The following is a 24878-nucleotide window of genomic DNA, read 5'->3' on the forward strand; positions in this document are numbered from 1 at the left end:
CGCGTACTGACGTGTTGCGGCATTCAATCAAAAATCCTGTCACACTGACCAAAGCCGAAAGCTTTCGTTGCGCGCCATAATGGCAAAACCGCAGCCTCGACTATGCATTGCAGCATGGCCGTGTTTCCAGCCTATGCCACGCCCACTTAATTAGTGGCCGTAGCTCATTGCGTGGCCATAACACAGCGCGTCTGTCTAGCTGTCTGTCTGTCTCTACGCTTGATTGTTTTTGGGGTTTGACCCATTTGCAATACACAAAAGCGTATCAAGCCAATACCGAAGCTTTGACAAAACAAACGTTAAATAGTGCGCTCTAACGGTATTTGTATATCTATCTGTGTGTGTGTGTGTGTCTGTATTTGTTTTGTGGCCAACTGACAGCTGTAATTTCTATGCAGCATTTGCAATGCGCATTGACTGACTGACTGACTGACGCAGCCTGAGCGACAATTGCAAAGCAACAGCAACTAGCTTATAATTTAATTAATAAATTTCAATTGCACTGGGCAACTTATATATATTATGCTCTGTCTGCCCGACTTTGTCATTTATATCCAGCAAAATGCAGTCATAATTACGCCCTGTTGTTTTACAGCAACAGCAACAACACTAACGAGCTGACAACAGCAACAGCAATTGAAAATGTCAGATAGTTGTTTGGGTGTGGCTACACAGCTTGAGATACTTTGGCTTATATTAGCGCTTGACTAATGGAAATTTAATTGAAGCTGACTGCAAATATATTAAGTGCAATATTTATTTAATATTTAGCTTATATTAAATTTTAAAGTTAGTTGCTGTTGCTGCTGCAGCCGCGTGACGTGCACAAATTGGCAATTTGAGTTGGGGCTAGCAACGCTGCTCAGCGCTCAGCGCTCAGCTGGAGACAATGATGACGACAAGTCAATATAATGATTTAGAGCACGGAAACAAGCCAAAGGTTGTGTGGGTGCTGCACAGCGAAAGGAAGAGACTAATGGAGCTGCTGGCAACTCGAGCTGTTGGTTTCATAAAAAAAGCATTAATTCTAATTGGCAGCAATTGCATTGAACGCCCGGTGAGCGTTTAGTGTGCTCAGTAACACACTGAGACCGCTCCAGACACCAGACACCAATCATCACTGTGAGAAACTGTTGCCCTAATCTCTTGCTCTACCCTTTCTCCAGCTTTTGTTTGTTTGTTTGCTGTTGCTGCGGCAAAAGTACAAAAGGTAACACAACGAAATATAGTTATACTAAAATTTAGCGGCAGTTCAATAGTTGAACACAAATAAAACCTTTTCTGTTTGCCTGTGTGTCCAGTTAATTCTCAAGTTGCTGCTAATTGTGGCACTGTTGCAAGAGCTGAGCCAAATGCGTGCACTTTGTTTTAAGTGCAAGCGACTCACATTCGTTCCATCGATCGATTGATCCAATAGCGCAGCCATGTGAAAATTACTCATAGACAATAGAAGCATAGACATAAATTTACATCAAATGCCAATGAAGCGACTCTCTTTGAAATAATTTATTTACTTATTTAATTGTAATTGTAATAAAGGCAACAAGAGAGAGCGAGCTTAATACAACAAATTAGTTCAAAGTTAATATTTAGTAATTCATATTATTAAACAGCAAGTTTCAATAGTTAAAGACATTTAAAGTCGATACACAAATAAAGAGCTAAAACTAATTAAAAGCGATATATAGATATTTAATTCTAACAATTTGATAAGTGCAATATTAAAAAAGTAGATAAATGAAAAGAAAAGCTTTACTTTAATTAAATGTGTTTTCAATATTTTAGAAAAAGTATACGATGAACAGATATAAATGTAGAGAAAGTATATTCATTAAATTCAAATACTTATTATCAATACTTAAATATATATATATATAGATATTTTTATAGATATAGATATAGACATATATATATAGATATAGAAATGAAAATGTATGACACAACAAATGGAAATTAAATTTTATTTAATACTATTAATCATAGTTATGCAAATGGAAACAAAAGAAAACAATTTTATTAAAAGTACTTTTAATATATAAAGATATTTTGAAGTAATTTTTTAATTTCTTCATAACAAAATTAAACAATGTTAAAATTATTATATATATTTTATATCTATAAGTTTATCAAATCTAAAACAAAAACATAATTATAAATAATTTTTAAATTTAATTTTAAAAATTATTTGTTATCCTTTTCTTTTATTTAAAATAAATTATAAATAAATAAATAAAGCAATGATAAATGGAAAGAATCTTTTGTAATTTTATTGAAATTATCTTTTTTCAATATTTTAACATAATTTAAAGAACAGAAATTTTAAAATATGTTTTAAAATTTTATTGAAACTATATTTTTTCAATATTTAAAGATAATTTGAAGGACTTAGATAAATAAACTCAATATTTCTATAAACAGAAATTTTAAAATATGTTTTAGTGTTGTATAAAAAAACTTAAGACAAAATATTTGGTATTTCAGATGCATAGTAATATATAAAATAAATAAAATAAAAAGTAATTAAGTGTATAAAAAATATATAAAATTAAATTGAAAGCAATATGAATATGTGAAGACATTTTTGTTTAGATTGTAAGTAATATGTTTGCATGTTTAATATATTATATATTAATATATTATATATAGGTTTTTTTATTTATTTATTTAATGTGAACTAAGAGCAGTTGACAGCAAAAGAAAAAATTACATTATAGTATTTATTTACAAAATAGGTAAAATTAAATTTAAAGGTAATTTATAATTATATCTTTATTTTTTAAACCTTAAATATTGGGAGTGTTAAACAGACCCAACATTTGTTGCAAGGATTGGGGAAAACCCAGAAAAACCCAATCAGATCACAGCTAAGCTGTGCTATAATTAAACTTTCTAAAATTATATATGTATTGTTGGCATTAAAGCTGAAAGCGCGCAGGTCTTAACATTGCGAAATATTTAAGTTTGTGCTGCCATGTGTAACTGAAGCCTTAATTAACCCTATTTTAGTTGAGCCACATATACACTTATGCACAAAAGTATGCGCACCGCTGAACCATCTGCTCAAAGATGGCAGCCAGCGGCTGTCACTTTGCCACTGACAGCTGTTTGTTGCACGAACATGGCAGACATGGCTGCTTTAGTGGGAGTGGGAGTGGTTGAGTTGTGGGTGGGGTGGGGGTCTACGACTACTTAATGGCAGACGGACGGACGGACGGACAGCCCACGAAAAGTGACAGGCGGGGCACATCATTAAACTTTTGACACTATTAGCGAGCGCACTGAGTTTCGCCCTGTCGAGTTGTCGAGCTGTGTTGGCCAACAGAACAGAACAGAACAGAACAACAAAACGGCAAAGCAACAAAAAGCGACAACGCGCGCGCTCGTCTGGGGCATTAAAATAATTTAAGCACATTATCAGCAACAAAAAGCATTTATAGCTGTGGTTAACTTTCGATTTATTTGTTGTCTTCTGCTTTTGTTTTCGTGTTTTTTCGGCCTTAGCTCGCGTGGTTATTTTCAAGTTTCGTCTGCAGTAAGACAATTCAATTAGCCGGCCTGTCAAACTTTCAGTATTCAGTCTGAGTTTGAACTCTGCGTACTTTCAACTTGCGCCCCAATACTCAATTTTTATTCTTTGCTCTGCGCTCATTGCTGGCAATTAATTATCGGGCAGGCAGGCACAGAAGACATTTTAGCGAAATTCTGGACTTTGCTTGTTTCGGGGTGAAAATGTTTCGCCTCAAGTGTCCAACTCTTTGACATTTTGCGGTTGATATTTTAAGTGCACCACAGACTCTGTACACACTAACATGTTTTCGAAATGCTCAAGCTTTATATTCTTGCATTTTAATGATGATACTTTGGAATCGAATTTAAGCTACAATTGCAAACTTACTTTTCATTGTCTTAATAAATAACATTTAAATTTCTAAAATATATATACAATATTTACGTTAAAAAAGAAATGTTTAATAAATAAGGCAATGAAATTCGATAACAAATTGTTGTTTTTAATTATTATAAAAAGTGAGAAAGTAAGCAAATCAAAAATACATTTATTTCAATAGATCAATAGTTATATATTATAAAATAGATATATATATAGATATATAACTATATATAAAATAATATAAAATAAATGTATTTATAAATAATTAAAGTTTTATTTTAGCGATGACTATTCAGCATTATAATTTAATGAATATTTATATCAAAAATAGTTTTGAGTGAAGGTAACTTGATTGATTTATTTCGTTTTCTGATTGCATTATATTATTCAATTAAAAAAAGTATTAAAAATAAATAAATATTTTTTAAATATAAACGTAGGAAGCCCTATCGCTATTTTAAGTATTTTATAAAATTAAGCTATTCGATCAACACTAATCAATATACAAATCAATGATACAAATATTTACAATTTTATTCAATAAGTAAAACTAGATCTAAAAAATGTATTCAACTATTGTTTTGATTGAGATTCGTTAATTAATTAAAATATAATAACTTATAGTATATAAATTTTTTTGAGATAATTTTAAATATATGTAAAAGTTTTATTTGACCGACGACAGCATTGTACAAATATTTTGTGCAGTCAGCTTGAATGATTAATTAAGTTTGTATTGAGTGTAATAAAAATACATAAATACGTATTTGTTGCTTATACAAACATGTTAGAAAATATTTAAGCGCTGTTTATTAGTGTTATTTTTATTTAATTCTTAAAATTAATTATTCCCGCTTAAAATTGTTTTGACTAAGTACAAAACTGTACAATTTAATTTAAAATAAAATATATAAAAATGAAATCTAATAAATGTATACAACTGTTTGTTTTGCTTGGGACTGTCACACCTTATGGCGCGCGTAGAATCTTAGCTGGAAAATCAAAAGATTTGCCTATCAAAGCCGCAGCAGTTGGCTCAGCCCGGAGAGCAAAGTAACCTCAACTGACAAGCATATGTAGAGCTAAAACGCACTCGTTTAGCTATGCACACACACACACATAGAGAGTAGAGAGATGGCCTATCGAAGGGATCATCATGTGGTTAACACCTACAAGCAAAAGACTTGCAACAAAATCTGCACACACATGTGGGAAACGAAACTCGAGGCAGTAGCTGCAGCTATCGCGCAGTGTGATCTGCAATGCAACTGTGTGTGTGTGTGTGTGTGTGTGTGTGTGTGTGTGTGTGTGTGTATCTGTGTGTGTGAATCTTGATAGCGCCAGGTATTTTGTTGTTAGAGGCACATGTGTAAACCCAAATTGCGTTGTTAAACTGCGTAAGGCGTTGACAATGGGAAGAGAATGGAGAGCTCGTTTACAATATGCGCGAGATGTTATCGAGACGAGGCGACTAGACCTTTCAGATGGAACTAGGCTTGATAAGGCAGCAGCTCAACTCGCTCTCATTGGCAGCAGTTGCAGGAAGCAGCAGCAGCTGTTGCTGCCACACACACAGAAACAAACAGCAACAAACAGTTGAGTGCAAAGTTTGCGCCGAAAATCTGTTGGCCTTGCAGTCGAGGTGTGAATGCAACTGCTCATGTCCTGAGCCTGTAATTAGGAGTGCCGCAAGTTGCGTTTTATCGTCGCAGGTGTCAAAATAATTAGGCGCCTAGTTAGTGGCAGCAACGGTCAAGCGGACTGCCAAGCCGTTGAGCTTTCCAGGCTGCTGTCTGGCTACCAATTAAAGGTAATTATCGTCAACACCTTGCACTCAAGGTGTCAAAATGTGCACAGGCCATCATGCAAAATGGCAAAAGGCACTAAAACTGTTGCGTTTCAAGCCCCGAAATTCAACGAGCACTAATTATGTGAGCGCAGTCAGTCAGACAGTCACTCAGTCAGTCAGTCAAAGTCAGCGAATTGCAGTCTGAGAATTTATTTAGCAAGTGTGAAGTTGATAGCTCTGCTCCTTCATTAATCATGCGCTTGTTAACAAGGCACTCGGCTTGTCTGACAGCCAAACGCGCAACAACAGCAACAAAAAGAAAGAGATAGCACTACCTTTAAATTCGGCAACTTAATGGCAGACAACTGACTTGTTAGTTAGTTTGCTGATATAAATAAATTTATGACAATAGTGAGCAGAAATCTCTGCTGCATTTTAATGCTAACTACAAACGATTTATTTCTTATTAATTCGCTGCCTATCGCTGTATCTTTCATTAATTGTATTTTTATTTTATTTTTGTATTGAAAATTGGCACTCAAAAACCTGCAATTATTTCTGAGACTTTCTCTTCTCGACAAAGGCAAATCGTTCTGCTAACCCACTGTAAGAAATCTCTTTGGCTTTGCCTTAACGTCTGATTAATGTTTATAGTCACACCTACCCAAATGGTCAAGGTGCCAAAAACAAAAATTTGTACAAGATGAAAATTTACACCTGCAACACGCGCGCAGCACGCAAAATTGCAAGTCAGCCGCAGCAGCAGCGTGTGGGAGCGAGAGCGAAGAGTAAGATTAAAGTCTGGCACCAAAAAGTGGTAAACAGGAAGCCATAAATAAAAATTAGAGAACGCGCCGTTGAGCTACGCATATAACATATCATTTGAAATAATTTCTAACACTCGCTAAGCTTCAGTCCAGTCTGGTTGCTGTTGTTGGTTGCTGCTGTTGCAGCTGCAGGTTTAGGAGTTTGTTGATTGGCGGCTATTTAACGCTGCGTGAGCCTGCCGAGGGGCGCCCTTGTTGCTGTCGTTATTTCTTCGCTCTCTCTCTCTCTCTCTTGCATTTCTAGGCGTTAACTGTAATGCGTTAGCCAAAGGCGCGCAGCAGGAACTGCCACCTTGGCCAACAACAGAAGCTGCCACTTGCCACTTGCCGCCTTGGCGCTGCACTCAGTTCAGTTACAGCAGCCCAGCTCTGCTTAAAATTATGGGTTTGCTTGCTTTTTGTTTTCGGTTTAATTAAAAAGGTTCAATCGGTTGTATCCTTGAGCAACACCTTTTGCCTTTTGCCGACACTCACAGCGCTTAAATATCTTTGGCGCCGATGGCCAATTAAACACTTGCAGCTAGCTCGAGGCCCCGCCGTCAATATCCTTGTTGTAAATAATATTTTATGGTCCATTAACATTTTGGTTTTCAAGGTTTCCCACATGAATTTTAATGATTTTTTAAGCGATGCATGCAAAGCGTTGTTCAGCCTCAAAATATTTAATAGATTATTTAAATTTTTCAGTCATACAAAATATTTTAAGTACAAACTTACTTCAATTTTTGTTTAAATAAGTCAACAAAAAATATTCACAACCTAAAACTTAAAAACTATTTTTTTTAATTATTTTTTTCTTCAAGGTTTCTCATAGATATTTTAATAATTTTTTAAGCGATTTATTACATTTAAATATTTCTAGGCTAGACAGTCATACAAAATATTTTAAGAATTGACTTACTACAATTTTTGTTTAAATAAATCAACTTTAAATTTAACAAAAAGTATTCACAACCTAAAACTTAAAAACAATTTTTTGCAATGCAAGATTTTTCATAGACAATTCAATGATTTCTTTAGCTATATATATAATTTAAATATTTCTAGGTTAGAGAGTCATCGTAAATAATATTTTGACGTTTAAAATTTCATCCTAAATAAAGCTAACTTTAATATAGTAGTAAATCTAAGACCTAAAATAAACTTTATATGTCAATCAGAAAATAAGTCAAGCCAAATAATTCTTGTTTTTCACTTTTCTATCCATTTTTGTTATTTTTCTTATACGATTTTTAATTAGTTTTTAAGCTTGTTTGAATAAAACTTCGTTTATTTATTTAATTAAAAATATTTGAAGAGTTGCTTTTTAAGTATTAAAAAAATTTACTTATATAAATTAAAAACAAAACAATTTAAGCTGAAATATAAAACTCAAAAAATATTATTTATATATTAATATAGAATAAAACATTTAAAGTGCTATAGCAACAATAAAATTAAATAGTTGTTTGTATATGAACAAAATATAAATTTACTAAGTAAATAATAAACATTTTATGTTTAAACAAATTCAAAAGATGTACAAATTTGAGGCTTGTTTATTATTGAAATTAAATTGAATGTAATTATTTCAGTTTCCTTTATACACTAACCACTAACTTTTAATTCATTAGCCCAGCTCTGCACTTGGCACAGTAGTTTATTATCGCTCTTTTCTGCTTAAACAAAACAAAACCCCATAGATCAACATTGTAACAAAAAAGTGAAACAACAATGTTGTGCCCACAAAGTGGAGAGAAAAGCCTACAAATACCAAAAATAAACACACGCCTCACATGCCTACAGTTAATCATGTGTCTCGTCTTGTCGTCCTGTACAGATTCCACGAATACCAAAGCAACGCCGAGAGAAGAACTTACATAATAATTGATGACATAGGACACACGTAGTACATGTCGAGATGTGTCTATGCAATAGAGAGTCACAAATACAAAGCGGGAGACAAACAAATTCAAGCAGAAAGACAAATAAAAATGCTGAGCGCCTGGGGAAGTGCAGCAGCAACAATGGGGCAACTATCTAATGATCGATATCAGTTAGAACAAAGGCCCAAAACGGCGTAGACAAATGCCTGGGCGGTTCATACGTGAGCCCAGCCCAAGACACACACACACAGTTGACAAAGAGTCGTTGACAATGAGACAAACCCAAAGGACAACTCACATGCTGATGAGAATCTAAAAACGTACACGAAATATTATTGACAACAAAAAAACAGAAACAGCAACAACAAAAACAGAGCCAAGGCAAACAATTTGTGGTTATCTGTCGAAACAGGTAGGGCCAGCAGTCTGCGCTGATTAAGATCAGACTGCGACTGAGACGCAAACTGGGCACTAAGACAGCTTCTAGCTCTATGTCATCTTTTCTTTTTTTATTTTGCGTTTTTCTTTTTGTCAACGCTTGAGCGTTGAACGTGCTCAGCGCTCAGCGCTCTGCCTGCTGCGTGGAAAATATCAATTTACGCCTCGAAACGCGGCATGTGAAGCAGTCGAGGCTGCCTTGCGAAGCTGCGAGCTCATTATCATTGCAATCAGTTAAGTGTTTTTGGCTTGGATTTGTGCAAGGCATCTAGATGCTCTGCTTTGTGCTTGCCGCTTGCCGCTTGCCGCTTGCCACATGCACTTACCACAGCTGCCAGCAGAGATCAATTACTGCTCTAGCTTGGCATCAGTTTCGGGGTAATTAGATGCAGCTGTCTCTGAGCTTGAGATAAATGCAAATAGAAATCGTTTACTAACCGAATTAATCAATAAATATATATTTTATATATACTACAACTATTAAAGCTTAATAAGGGTTTATGAAAAATAGAAACAGCATTTTATATTATCATAGCTGTTAAGCTCCAATTAAAATTACAAATTCAAAATTATTTTTAATTTAATAATTTATATATTAAATGCATTGGTGAAAGTATTTGTAATTTTAATAAACAATAGTCCAAAATATATATGCCGACCAGTGTAAATATTGTAAATAAAAAAACATTAATAAAAAAAAAACAATTCTTAGCCTTCAAAAAAGCTTTTTGCTTTTAATATAATTTAAATATTAATTATTTTTTTATTTTAGTTTTAGGTAACAATATACAATATTTTCTTTCTATAAAACGAGTAAATAATTGATATTGAAATTCAAAAAATTGCTCAAGAATTCTTAATAACGTTAAGTAAATATTTTGTCTAAACCAATTGAAAATTACTATTACTACTATTACTATTTTTATTATCAGATTCTTTTCCATTATTTTTAATAACATCCAATTGTATTTTAGATATGCTCAATAGTTCCCTAATCACTTATTGTTTATTTCTAATTACATATTATTACGTTTAGTAATATTAATGCATGTTAAGTTTAAATAAATAATAAATAAATTTACATTATTTAGTAATATTTATGCATGTTAAGTTTAAATAAATAATAAATAAATTGACATTATTAAAAATACAAAAAATATTTTTGTATGTTTAGTACGTTAATATAAAGTATGTATGAATATATGTTATATATAAATAAAAATTTCTTTTTGTTTTTTTTTGCTTTTATAAAAAGTCATGGACCTGTAAAAATAAATTAAATTCAAATGAAAGTATTCCAAACTTTTTACAAATTTATTTTTATAGGAAATGTTATGTAGCATAATAAGGCGTACATTATTCGTATTAACTAAAGTTCATTTGCGGCTCTAAACTGTCTCAAGTGTCAGCCAATTAGAGTTGGTGCCATGGCCATGGCCGTTAGCCTGTTATCAATGCAAATTATCAGCGCCTGCGATAAACTGTTAACTAAACTTATTTTTTTGTGGCCCAACTGTGACTAACAGTAAAATTGAAAATTGATACCATTAGTTTGCAGGAACAGCAACAGCAGCAGCAGCAGCAACAGACAAACTGAAAACTTTCGTGCAGCATGCAACACGTGCCCGAATGAATTATGGCTGGCGAAAAGTTTTCATTTTGACTTTAATATGCTGCCAGCTGCTGCTGCTGCTGCTGCCACTGCTGACTGCTGACCAGAGAATGCAGCAGCAACTGCTCTTGACTGTTGATTGCTGCCAGCTTGGATGGAAGGAGTTGGAAAATTGTTGCACGCGCTGTGGCAGCAGCAGCAGCGACGCATAAGTAGCGCAAACGAAGCACTTACGCCCAAGCTGAAAATGTCAGTTTGCCCCTTCGAACTCTCAATAATAAAATAAATATGTGTCTATGCTGTGGCATGCCACAAGCAGCAGCAACGCCAACGAGTGTGTGTGTGTGTGCGGCTTTGGATAAATAAGCAGGCAAACAAACAAACAAACTGAGAGGGAGTGGGGAGAGGGGACAAGCAGGTAAGCAACTATTACAGACAATGTTGAGAGCTCGCTGTCGTTACGCCCGCACAAAAAAAAGAAAGCAAGGAAAATAAATAGTGAGCACAACACAAGAAAATAGTGGAGGAAAATAATAGAATAGCATTTTTTTATTGCATAACCGTTTTGTGGCCAGCATGGAGGTCCGCTTGAGGTTCCCTTGTTGTGCCTCTAATAAGGACATCAGCTCAGCCCGAGAGAAAACCCTTGACTTGAGTTGACTTGGCGTACTAATGATGACACACATTTCATATCTTGATCGTAAGCATGCCACATGTAACTCGCTCTCTCTCTCTCTGTGTCTATCTCTTTCTCTTGGGGACACGTAGTGGACACGGCGCGCTTGTCAAAATAAATTGAAGCACATGCTTAGGCGCGCACAGTGCCATTAACATTCTGCCAGGACTACAGGACTGCAGCACATAGCATAACTCTGCCTGCTTGTGGGCGTTGACAGTCGAGAGTGACTGTGCATGGGTATCAGCATTTTATGATCTCATCTCTCTTGGGTTTATAGCCACTGCTCCTGTCTTATGACTGGCTTATGAGCAGTGCATTTGGGGCGTACAAATTGTCTGCCTACCAACTAGCCACGAAGCCTGGAACTGGACTGGTTAGTTTTATGTTAACTCTAACTACCGTTTGTTAGCCCTTTACAGCTGCCGTTGCTACTGTTGGCTGCTTGCAGCTGCATGTCCTTTTTTTTAATGAACAACTGATTGCGTAGTTCGTTGAATTAGCGCACTGCTCGTTAAATTTGTTTAATGCTCATAAATTTCAAATGTCATTTCAAATTATTAACTGCAGCATAGCCTATACTTTGTACTAGCTTAAGCTGCAGACAGTAAATAGTAATGTTCTGAGTAATTTACAATTTTGAGTTATAAAACTGAATATAAGTAGCAGAGTGCCACAGCAATGTTTAGAGATTTTAGTCTGAAATCTCTCAGAACAAACCAGAGAAGGCAATAGAAGTATTATTGTTTGGTATATTATGTTACGAGAGCAAAGAGTTGCTGCGAAAAATTTTGGATAATATACCCTTTACCCACAAAAGGGAGGATCAGTGTCGTTTCAAATTCTTTTCAAAGCAGATTTTTGGTGGATTTAAAATTTGTTGCCAGCTGTGATAATTTATAGAATATGATCAAAACATTATTACCATCGGGTATATTGACACTTTTTTTTAGTTTTAATTTCGCAATATATTAAGAAATGCTCTATGTAAAATGTTCAAGTGGATTTTGAAAAATATTTGGAAGATTCATAAACTTTAATATAAATAATATAAATATAAACATATATGAATTAATGTATGTGATACATAAAAAATAAAAAAAGTGTTATAACATTAATAGACTCTTGTTGCATATTAATAATCCGTTGCATATGTCCCTTAACCCTTTTTGTTGTTGTTTAATGTTGTTCATTATACTAGTCAGCAAAGGCTTCAACTTCTCTGTCTATATCCATTATAAGTGCAGTCATCTTTTCGTTGAACAAAATGTTCCACAGTTGGGTTCCACACCTCAAACTTGGTGCCAAATATGTTTTGGAATTTTAGAGCAGCACCTCTTCAAGAATATCTTGATCTGTATTCTGATCTTATTTCAAAGTATCTGATATTATGGAGAATGTTCTCGCCTATCAAAACTGCTGGAATGCTTCCACATCTTAAAGCGAAATTAAACGCCTAGGAATTGTATGAAACTCTAGCTTAAATTAATTTGTATTCTTCAATCTATTTTCCTCAATTGCCAATTAAAAACTTGATTATTGTACAGTTAAAAGTTAAGAGTACTCACTGTATCTTATTCATCACAGAGTTCAAATGTGCATAAAATTTGTCAGTCAATTTCCATACAAATTTATGCTATATACGAAAACAAGATCAGCAACAAGCTGCTCGGCATGGGAGTTTGTTTAATTATTTCTTCTGCGTGGGTAATGTGGAAATTTTGATTGATGACACGCACGAAATTTGTCTCAAATGCAACAGACACATGAGGCATGTAGCAAGTATAATTCAATCAGCTGCAGCCACAGAACAAGCTGTTGAAGCAAAGTTGCATGCAACTAGACAAGTGCCACAATGGGGAGACAGCAGAGCAGAGCAAAGCGCGGGCGTTAAAAGCGGCGTGTACATAATAAATCTTCATTTATAGACGCTGTTGCAACAAAGGTTATAAAAGCGCCCTCTACAGTCAGCCAAAGACACATGCAAAATAAGCTGAAAGCAATTCCAAAGCGTTCGCTTATATACGAAATGTCAAAAATTATGTTATGACTGATGAGCGATCACTCTGTAGCTATCTCGCTTACACTTTCAAAGCTCTGCATCTCACTCTAGCTGGTCAGCTGTCAGCTCATCCGCTTTATAACTTTGTTGCTGTTATTTATTTTGTTTTTTTGGGCGCGCTCATAAATATTTTTGAAAGTTTTCGTTACGTTTGAGTCGCCTGCATTTTGGGCTGGGGCGGGGCGGTAACTGGAGAATAAAACGACATTTTGATGGATTAGTTTTGGAAATGCTTGGCGTTTTTCTGCTCAGTTGCGCCCAAATTTGATGCTAATCGCTGTAACTTGAAAATTGAGCTGTGAGTGAGAGGAGGCTTTTGTTTAAATAATACAGCAATTATTTAAAATGAGTTTGGACAGCACAATTAGCGGCCAACGAACTGCCAGCGATCACAACCAATTAGCGCCCTCTGTTGGCAGCCGTCTAAGCCAAAAACTGATTTCATACAAGCCAAGACTGCTGCGACTGCTTCGACTGATAAGAACGCTTCTTCCTATTGGAGTGCGCATACCTTGAACTCTTTTGTGGCTATCTCTGGTTGTGGCATCTGCAGTTGGCATCATTACAATGCCGCTTAGAGTGGCTGCATCTCATCTGTGAGGCAAGTTGACTGTCAATGCTGCCAACTAAATGTCGCATGCCGCATGTGCAACATTTTATCACTTTAGTCAGACCGTATAATTTAACGTAAAATCTGTGAGCCCAAGCGCAACACGCAGCCTCAGCCACAGACAGTCTGTTCTCTTTTTGCCACATGTGGCTGCCACAAATGGTGACAACTATTTGCACAGTTGACTAACTGATGCGTTCCTGCTGGCTTCGTTTTGTTGTTTTAGCCGCGCTCCGACGACTCTCTGGGCGCATTGCCACCAATAGCTTCAGCTCTTGCTACAGATGCAGATACAGGCAATGCGGCAAAGAGTTTGCCATAATTAATATAGGAAACACTTGCAACAACAATTAGCAACAGTCGACGGCCAGCAGCAAAAACAAAACTAATTAGCTGGCAAATGATTGGCAAGCTCGAATATATTTTCCATACTCTCACCCAAGGCGGGAACTTCGAATGTTAGCAGTGACTTGAACCAAAGATAAAGATAAGATAATTTGATCTCAATAATTATCTTCTAAATCAGAGCAAAGATTATAAATGGATTGAAAATTCTTTAATCTTTGAACTTATTTAAAAAAAAACAACACAAAATGTAATTTATGCAAGGAAATAATTTAGGAGGATTAAGGTTTGTTCTTATTCTCTGATGTGAGTTTAACTGATCTATATAATGATGATTTATAATTGTTATAATTACTAATTAGCTCATCATTATTTTAAAGTGGGAGTAAATATTAAAAGAACAGTTTTTTTTGGCTTCGTTCATTAACTAATGAATATGATAATAATAAATTTAATAAATAATTAAAAAATAGCTTAGATTATTAGAAATAGTTCATTTGTTTTATTAGTTTAGATTATATTTTATTTAAACTAATCTAAAAAAAATGTTCTAATTCTAATTGATTTGTAGGAAAATATTAATTTAAAAATAATTAGAAATTACTTCAATTAACTAAAAAGAATTAAAAGCAATCTAAGCCTTAAAAGTTTATTTACAAGCAATCTGAATATTTTGACTTATTTTGTATAATTATTTATTTCACCTATGCATTCCTTACATCTATTTTCCACATTATTTTATTTATTTATTTATAAATACTCTTAAAAAGAGTGTTAAAAATTCTGCCCAAAATAATTATTCACATATTTTGTGTTTTTATTTGTTTGTGTTTGGCTTGTGAAAACAAACGCCTATAAAATTGCTGGGCACTGCTGCTGGCAATTAGCGCGGAAACAAAACTAAAAAATAAAAATAGTCATAAAAAGAATGCAGCTTAATAATAGCAACAAAAGTGCGAACATTTAAGTATGAACACAATCGAATTAAGCAATTAGAGTTTATGCTAATTACAAAGCGAAGCGCCCAGCCGAATAAAGTGAAAACCTCTTAGCCAATACTGTTAAGCAATGTCATCAGCCGTTATTATCTAAGCTTCACTTCCGGGCTGAGTTTCCGTTCAAGTCGCAGCCCCAAGATTTATGTATTGTATTTACTTGAAAAAAAAAACTTATGTGGCAGAACCTTTTGGCTGCTATAATTGCTTTGAAAGAGTTTTCGGCTTTGGGTTTTCGGTTTTGTTTTTCTCTTGGGTGTGTCTGCATTTTTATTTGGAGCACTTCAAAGCGTTCCGCTTTGTCTTTATACAAAATGATATTTTTGTTATTTTACCATATTTATTTTGGTTATCATGAGAGCAGCAACACATAATTAGTGTAATTAACGCTTTTTGGCTGAGTGCGTGCAGAAAATTGTGTGTGAAAGTGCGTGGCGCTCTCTACGAATTTCAGTTCTTCTTTTCCCATTTGCTCATTGTTGCGCCTCACAGTTCGTTCAACTGATTTGTGGCTGCAACACACACACACATGCACACTTGTGTTAATTTGTGAATAATCTTTGTGTACACGAAAGCTGCTGCTGCTGCTGCTCTGCTCTCTTCCCAAACGGGATTCTTCACAATTGACAGTTGGCAAATAGTTAATGCGTGCAGATAACAAGTTCGAGATGCTTAGATTGATGAGCAGCGATAGCGCAAATGCGAAACACTTTAATTAGCGCTGCGATTGCTGGCCAGACATATTGCGTTTAGATTGCAGCAGCTGATTAATTGCATAATTAGCTCAGCTAGGCGCAATTAAATGCAAATGGCACTGCCACTGGCACGGGCACGGGAATTTCTGCATTAAATAATTATTTTAAATTTGCAAAATTAACAGCAAGTAGCTGCCCCCACCGTCAAAAACAAACGCAAACTAAATCTAATAAAAATCAGCACACACAATTTGTAGCCATCAATTGAGCGTCAATGACAGACAGCCCAAGCTCCTGCCAAAAAAATTAGGAAAGTCGGTTGCAGACGACAGCGCGAGACTCAGCACAAAAGGATGAATATAAATAAAATACAAATAAACACAAAAAATAAGCAGAAAAAGTAAATAGTATTGATTAATGATTGCGAACTTTTAATTTATAAATAAATATAATGACATAATAATCATTACAACCACATTTTATTTATTTTTAAATAATAAATATTTATTATGATAAAAATCATTGATATCTAGAATTAGTCCCAACACTATTATGAACATCGTCGACTATTCATAGTTGATATTAAATAAATATATAAAAAAAAACCATAATATGTATTGGACAGCTTAGGTCCATATGCGGAACTGATTTAGAAGGGTCTCATTGAAGAAAAACTGAAAATATTTAAATTTTAAGTTAAACGCGACTTACTTAGAATTAAAACGCACCTATGTATTAAATTTGGTGTCCGTTGCTCTTATAATTTCTGAGATCAAGGCGCTCATACAGACGACATAGATAGTTATATCGACTCAGCTGATTAGTCTGTTCTAGAGTATATATATACACTTTAAAGAGACTGTCGCGCCTCCTTCTGCCTCTTTTCACACAAGTCTAGTCTAACTAACTTATAAGACCCTTTGTACACTTTTATGTGCCGGGTCTGACACTTTCGTCTTAAAAATAAGGGAAACGGAAAACGGAACTAGGCGTACTTTCGACATATAATAGCTAACAAGCTTTGCCGCATATATTTTGTAACGCACTAAGCTTGACTGACATACCACGGCAACAGTCTCCCCCAAAAAGCCGCTTCCACTTATTTCTTTATGCCTGCGTATTTTTTTTTTTTTTTGTGCGTCGCTGAAATAAATCATTTTTGTTAGAGTGGGTGGAGTGAGTTATAGACACGTGATGCCATGATATGGAGATATGCTGTGCGTACACACACACACGCACACACACACAGACACAGTAACTGTAGCAAGTGCATGTGTCAATTACAAACCATGTCAAAAATGTCAAACTCTGTGTGTGACTGACTGAGAGCAGCGAGGATAGATGAAAGAAGAATTTTCGAAGCTGAGCGCAGTGAGTTGATGAAAGTAGCAGATATCCTGTAATAAGTAAATAAATTTAAGCTAAAATTAAACAGCACTAAATATGTGAAAATAAGCAAGAGAACTTTGCTGCAGTTTGTTTTTGGTATTTGTAACCCCCGCATAGCCAAAGCGATTCCCATGCTACAGCTTCAGTTCTAGAGTCGCCAGCGACAGCGACAAGTTAGTCCTGTCAGCGCCGCAGTCGCGTAGAGTTTATTACATCAATTTGTGTGTAGCGTCGCCGACACACTCACCCCCTATGCCGACCCCCTCTCTGCCCCCTTATCATTTGCTGGCGCGCATATATGAGAAATTTGATACAAATGAGTTTTCACACTCGCTGTCGCTGTCGCTGTCGCTGCTGCTGCTGCTGCGAGTATCTGCTGCTAGACATCAATGTATCTACGTATCTATAGCCATTGCAAGCGTTTCAGAGTATCCTTTTCCATCAGCGTGTAAATTGTACGCTGTCAAACTTATGACACTCAGCGTTGATATTCCCGCGTCACATTTGTTTACCGCGCAGACTTTCCATCGCTATATAGCAGCCATATACTATTTGCAGTCACACCACACGTTACTCTAAATTAGATTTAGCTTAGAGACTGCTCTACTGGGAGTGCTCGGGCGCAAAGTTATAGCCGCAGCATAATGGAAAAAATCCCAAATATTATGCGTTCATCTGCCGCGCATATTAATTGTCGCTCATTTTCATGTCTCTGCACACTCATATGCAATTAATATTTGTCATAAAGCCAGCAGCGGCATAAAGGGTTGCCCCTTGCCCCATTCTGCTGCAGCTTCATTTTTTTTTTTTAATTACTTCTCACAAGGGGCCTCCGCCGCTTGGAGTCCCAAATGAATTTATGGTTTTCATTAGCTGTTGCACAAATGGCAGCAGCAGCTGTGGCAAGTCCACTGTTCAATTTGTTTGGCCAACAAGTGCAGCGGCTGCTTTACCAAATATGCCAATAGATGGCGCTGTACATCACAATCTTAATTGGGATTAAAGATGGTTTGATTTTGTTTGCACTAAATTTCAACTTGAGTAGAGAAAATGTTCTCTGCGTGTTTATCAATTAAAAGTATTGTAAACGGTTGTCGAGCATTTACAGCTTATACAAATTTTATATACCTAATATATCATTAATATATTTATTAAATAAATTGCACAAGTTTAAACTTTAAATTTGTAAAAAATTTTGAACATATTAATAAGTATTTGTCAATTTCTTTAAATTAAATAATACAAATACATTTTACAAATGAATAAATTTCTAAGAAAGGCTTCCAATCTAAGTTCAAGCCTCATTATCATATGCAATTTTTTTAAGAACCTCATTATCATCAAATGCAATTTTTTTAAGAAACCCTAAAGTGGTTAACAATAAAAAATACTTGTGTTAAAAAATTGTTTTAAATATTCTTTGAATATTTTTTTCCTTGGCTGGTCGTAGTTAACATTAAACAAGTGGACAGGTTAAAGTTGGGCGCCACCAAACTTTTAAATACAACTTTGCAGGATCGACGCAACACACACATGTCACTCACATAATTATTATTATTAAGCGGACGCGTCACAACTCGTTTTCGCTGTAGCGTCAGCAGCGACGCGGACGCTCGCTGCGTGGCGCGACGTTTTATTGATGGGCGTCAGCACGTGCACGGACCCGCTTGTCTATATTTAAAATTGAAATTAAACATTCTAAGTTTTATCCGATCATCTGAATTTTCACACATCGGTCAAAAACATACTAGGCAATTTTATGATTTACTTTCAACATTTTTAAAGATTTTTGTACTGCTTATATACTCGTTTTTTTTTCGATTTGGCGGGAGAGGGGGGAGGATATATATGAAAAAATAAAATAAAAGTGGTAGTGGTCCTGGATATAGGAGCACCTACATACAAATTGGTTGCTCTAGCTCTTATAGTTGCTCAGGAACACGCACTCATACAGACGGACGGCATGTTTTCAACCGATTTCAAAACGATCGGATAAATAACCTTAGGAATTATTCACATTTCAATTTCAATATAGACAGCGGGGGTGCACGTGCTGACGCGCCATACAAACGTCGATGCCGACGCAGCGGCGGCGTCGTGCTGAAGCTACAAGCGAAAACTGAGCTGTCGACGCGGTTAGCTGTTTTGTGTGGTATGTGTTTGTTGAGTGTATAGCGTGTGTTTGCGCTGCGATACCACTAAGTCAAAGTGTATTTAAATGTTTGGTGCGCCAAACTTTAACTGTCATACGTTGTGTTCTACTTTATCATAGGTATAAGAAAAAATATAAAATATACACTCCCAATCTATAAGTTTTTAATAATTAATAAAACTATTTTAAATAATTTTACTTTATTTTTGAATAGAATTCGTAATCTTTTTCTTTTATCGTCGACTGTGCATAGTAGACATTAAATAAATTTTTCGAACATATTTTGAATTTTTTTTGCTCTCCTTTTATGTGATTTTTGTTCGCACGATTGAGTGCTAAATAACAAGTTCTTCGATAATAAATGCTAGCAATCTAATTCAAGTTTCATCCTAAGACTCCATTTATCTAGACTAATGATTTTTAATGTATTAACATTTCATTTTAATGCCTTAAAAGTTAATAATATACTTATGCATTACGCAATCTGAAGCCTAATACGTTTATTTTTACTTATAATAGTATAAAAATAACTCCCAATCTATAAGTTAAATTAGTTAAATTAGTTTGCTTAATTGCTCGAGATACTTCAGCGAACTGCAGCCGCAAGCTGAGCAGAGCAGTGAGCAGAGCTGAGCTACGACATGCAGCAGGTTAAGCAGTTACATAGTTCGCTGCACTTAAATGCGTCAGTTACGAGCCAATGAGCAGCTGCTGCTGCTGCTGCTGCCAACAGCAACGCCGACGATTACGACGATTCGACTGTGTGCAACATTGTTGAGCAATCTGTTGCAGTGACGTGGCCTGACGCGCTTTGCCTGGGCTTTATATATTGGTCAGTTAAGACATGTCACTGGCCACGCCCACACTGCGCTGTGCACTGGGCAGAAACAGAGGCGAGCAACAAAAAAATTTCACGCATCAGTCGTTGCGAGCTGTGGGCAAGGGGCAAGTGGCAGAGGCGGGTTGTAGGCTTGCAACTCGCGCAATTAGAACGCCATTAAAAAAAAGGGGCATAACAACAATGTAGTTGTGTGCGAATTTTCTTACCTGCCTGGCAACGCCTCCATTACTCATGGCTGCAGTTGTGCCAACTTGGCTTTGGCATTTCGGGCAAGAGGGGCAAGTGGTGGGCAGCATTGCTAAATGGAGATCGATGGCTGAGCGTGGTCTCATTAATCAAATGACAAGTGAGCGTTGCATGAATGAATGCCACGACACTCTTAAGCCCCTTTCCTCTCTCTTTCTCTCTCTCTCTCTCTCTCTCACTCTCTGTCTCGCTTGCCCAACGTCGCGCGCCTGCGCTTTCCAATTGAATTGTAGTGCGCAACAGAGCGGAAATGTAATGGCTGCTACACTTTGCCTTTGATCAATGACACTATGCAACAAAAGTGGCATTCAATAAAAAAAAAAACTTGGCTTATTCATTTATATTAAAGAAATATTTGAGTTATGGAGCAGCCAGAACAGTTTTTGGTTGTCATAATAATTATTTTTATACAATTTGACATTTTTAAATGTGAAAATGCTTTATTAAAATCTATTACTTTTATTATTTTGCATGAAAATTTAAATATAATAAGTAATAAGCAAAATGTTATAAGTGATAAAAGTTAAATCTTCTCTTAAATAGAGTCGAACAGGAAGTTAACAAATCTTATAACTTGTAAAAATACATGTTTTAAAATTCTAAAATATTTAAATATAAAATTATTAAACTTGAAGCATAATGAAAATCTAAAAATAATTAGAATTAGAAATAATTAGATAACATTTTGCTTATTACAAAATTTTATAAGTGGCAAAAGTTCAATCTGCTCTTAAATTGAGACTAACAATAAGTTTACAAATCTTTTAACTTGTAAAAGTACATAAAAAATATTTTACTGAAGTATATTATTAAATTTGAAGCATATTACTAAATTAAAATTTAATTATTTGCTATGAAAATCTAAAACTTTTAGAGAGGTAATGAGAAAATTGTATTAAATAAATAATAAAGTAAATAAATATTTTATAAAAAATATTACATTATATATAATTTATAAATTATGAAAATCCTAATATTTGGAGAAGTGATAATTAATTCTAATAATTATTAATATTATAATATTGAATTTTCATAAAATCTTATTATATGTAGAGAAGTCCTGAAAACTCCAAACACTTCCTTAATATTATGGAAGACAATATTAATTCATAATGTATATAATTATTATATTATTATAATTATAATATTTAAATGAAATGAATTTTCATAAGATTTAATAATATGTAGAGAATTCTTTAATAAACTTCAAGCACTTGCTTGTAATTTAATAAGTCTGCACACATTTTGTTGACATTTACTGCTGTTGCATAGTGTAATCAGCTTAAAGTTCGTCGACAACAACAACAACAACAACAACAACAACAAAAATGCTGGCATCACGATAAGTGAATTTCTCTGCGCAAATGAATGACCAACAATCAGGCCAAAAGAAGCGAATTTTTTTTTTCTTTTCATGGAGTTGTCAGTTTTCGGTTTCGCTTCGCTTTGTTGTGTGTCCCTGTCCTAATTAAAGCTGTGCTCCAATTGAGCTGCTGTCCACCTGTACAGTGTGCACTACTGAGGGCGTTGCTTTGCTGAAATTTACGCGAAATTCGCACAGAGCGAAAGATATACACATGGACCCTAGGCGAGAGGCGGGCGTAGAGTTTTTTTTTTTGCATCTCTCTGCACCAGCATAAGCAGGTCCATTAATTAGCTTCAAGTAGCGCAATTTTACTTTGACAATTTGCGAGCACATTTTCCAGCAAGTGCTGCTGCTGTCGCTGCTGCTGCTGTTGCAATCATTCGTTGTTGTTTGCCTTGTGTCGCTTTTAGTAAAAAGCTGCAGGCAGCCAGTCGCTGCCAATTGCATTTTAATGCGCGAGTTAAACCGTAAAGTGCTGCAAATTTAAAGTCAGTACTTTTTAATGAGCAGAGCCTCAGCTATGCAGGTGAGCCCTGTTAACAAGTCTTGGCAATAGACTTAGATTTAGTAGCGGAGAAAAGCGAATAAGCCTTGAAGGCCGCTGACTTATGAGCAGCGCTTAAAATTTAATATGTTTTTAAATTAAATATAATATAAATATAACTATATAACAATAACTAGTTGCTGAAATTTAAATTTGATAAGACAGCATAGCAGCCTAATTATTAGCTAACAATTGAGAAAAGCGCTAAATCGACAGCACAGATTTGCACATTGGGAGAAATGCCCACTACTATTTTAGCATAGAGTCGAACCTATAAACTATAAAATATATATACATAGCATCGTATAATATATAAATATTATTTGCGTTTGACATAGGACTCGTCTTTTATTTCAGTTTAATTAATTTAAATATAGTGGGGAACAAAAGTGAGTACAAGTTTCACATTTCAGAGCGAGTGCAGTAAGGCAAATTAAAAAACGACTAAAACTCTTTATTCAATATATTTATTTATTTATTTATATAACTGTAGGCTTAAAGTAAAACTTAAGCTTCAGGGGAGGCAGCCTTAGCTACTGGGGCTTTCGGCTAGGAATGTGAGGATGTTTTGCTTACCATTATTTTTTTAGCTAGTGTTGAGTGACTTATTTTACTTTTACTTATATGGACATTTTAACATATTTACATTTTAACTTATTTTCTTATATGTTTCCATTTATTTCTGTAAGCAAATATTACATATTTGTTTGTCATTCATTGACTGGTTATCATAGTAATTTTTCTAGTTTGGCTTTCTTGAGGAAGTCGTGTATTATTATAATATTTTCTCTCGATGGGTGTGATAGGACGGATGTGTGGGGTGTGAGTTTGTAGTTGTTGTCAATATATAATTTATAAAATGTTGAGTAATTTGGACTGAAATCTATTAAATTTTGATTCGACTGATCAAATTTTTATCAACAATTGGACCAATTTGTATGTCCAATAATGCAGGCTTATGCTTTATCGAAAACGTACATACTAAAAAGCTAGTCTAACTTTTTTAAAATCCTCTGCTCATATAATTAATAATTTTTGTAACAGATTCTCAAAAGATTATATTTACGACTCGTAAGAAAGTCTTTTAATATAACCTCGACTTTTATCTTTTATGCTAAGAAATTGAGCGCATTGGTGACTTTGGATTTTCATACAATGCTAACTGAAAAGTAGTCCTGGCTCTAGCTGTCTGCCGAATTCGACCTGTGCAAGGCTAAAACATTCCAACACTGACTTGTCGTCGACATATACTTCAATATAACATACTCACTTACGATTAACAATGTCGCACAGGTAAATAGCTGAAATAACTAAAATAATGAAGACAGACTGATTGAGCTTTGCTCTTAGATATTGCAGCGCCTCGCATGATGGCAGCTGGATTAGCTGGTTCCTCAGCTTGCCCATGAACGAGTTTCTGTGCCGCGTGCCCGTGGATTATATACAGGATAGATTCAATCTAACTGGGCTGGATGCCCAGCTGGGCAGCCAGCTGAGCGACGCCTTGGATCTGGTGCTGGAAAGCGAATTCGACACCGAGTGCTTTCAGCAAGTGGAGACGGATCTGGATGCGGCCGCCAAGCTCTACGGACTGATACATGCGCGTTATATTCTCACGGCACGTGGCATCGACGACATGTGCATGAAATATCAGCGCGGCGACTTTGGCAAGTGCCCGCGTCTCTATTGCCACAGCCAGCTGATGCTGCCGGTGGGCGTCAGCGATCGCTTTGGCGAGTCGCATGTCAAATTGTATTGTGCACGTTGCCGTGATATTTATCAGCCGCAGGCCCACTGCGCCATGCTGGATGGCGCCAACTTTGGGCGCAGCTTTCCGCAGCATGTTTTTAGCTGCGTGCGGTGCTGTAGCGTCACGCGGGAGCAGATAATGTGTCGCGCGTATTTAGGGTTCGTGGATCTGCTAGATGATTGCTGAGAATGGTGGCACGTGCAGAGTGCGAAGCGAGAGACCAGATTGGCAGGATATTGGGCTGGCAGATCGAAGGACTAGGTGAAGGGATCAGGGGTGCGGCATCAGACAGGCGCTGCATGGGCGGCTTTATGCTTTACGGGCGTAATTGAAAGTGGCCTGGGTGAAGTATTTTTATTAAGGAACCACAGCCCGGTGCCATGACAATAACGTTTAATTAGTGACAAGCTTTATTTGTTAGGGCTAGTCAGTTGGTTATGGACATTGCTGCTATATGTAAAATATAAGCAAATATGGAAAGGAATGATGAAGACATTATGAATACTAGGATACTCATATGATTAACAATCGAGGAATATAGAATACTACAGTGATCACACTGCGGCATACCAATTTTATCAGTGGCAGGTACAGTTGGGGGGGTGCCCACTAATCTTTAAAATAAACATTTGATTGGTAATAATCGCGAAACACAAGAATCAGTGTAATAGCAGATAATTAGAGGAAAGAGCCGCTGGAGCATCCAAACACTACCCAGAACGCTAGACGCGTCATCAGCTCGTTTTCGCTGTAAGCTTTAGAGCGACGCCGCGCTGCGCTCGCAGCA

The 24878-nt window shown here is 35.7% G+C and overlaps 1 protein-coding gene across 1 annotated transcript; it reads left to right on the forward strand.

Moving 5' to 3' along the window:
* Positions 1–23545: 23545 nt before the first annotated feature.
* LOC108596529 (suppressor-of-stellate-like protein) lies at positions 23546–24277 on the forward strand. The gene is made up of 2 exons (XM_017982415.2): positions 23546–23634; positions 23692–24277. The coding sequence occupies exons 1-2, from the start codon at positions 23624–23626 to the stop codon at positions 24275–24277; spliced, it is 597 nt and encodes a 198-aa protein (XP_017837904.2). The 5' UTR covers positions 23546–23623.
* The last annotated feature ends 601 nt before the right edge of the window (positions 24278–24878 follow it).

The sequence above is a fragment of the Drosophila busckii genome, chromosome 2R (genome assembly GCF_011750605.1).
Source record: "Drosophila busckii strain San Diego stock center, stock number 13000-0081.31 chromosome 2R, ASM1175060v1, whole genome shotgun sequence".
NCBI classification, from domain to species: domain Eukaryota; kingdom Metazoa; phylum Arthropoda; class Insecta; order Diptera; family Drosophilidae; genus Drosophila; species Drosophila busckii.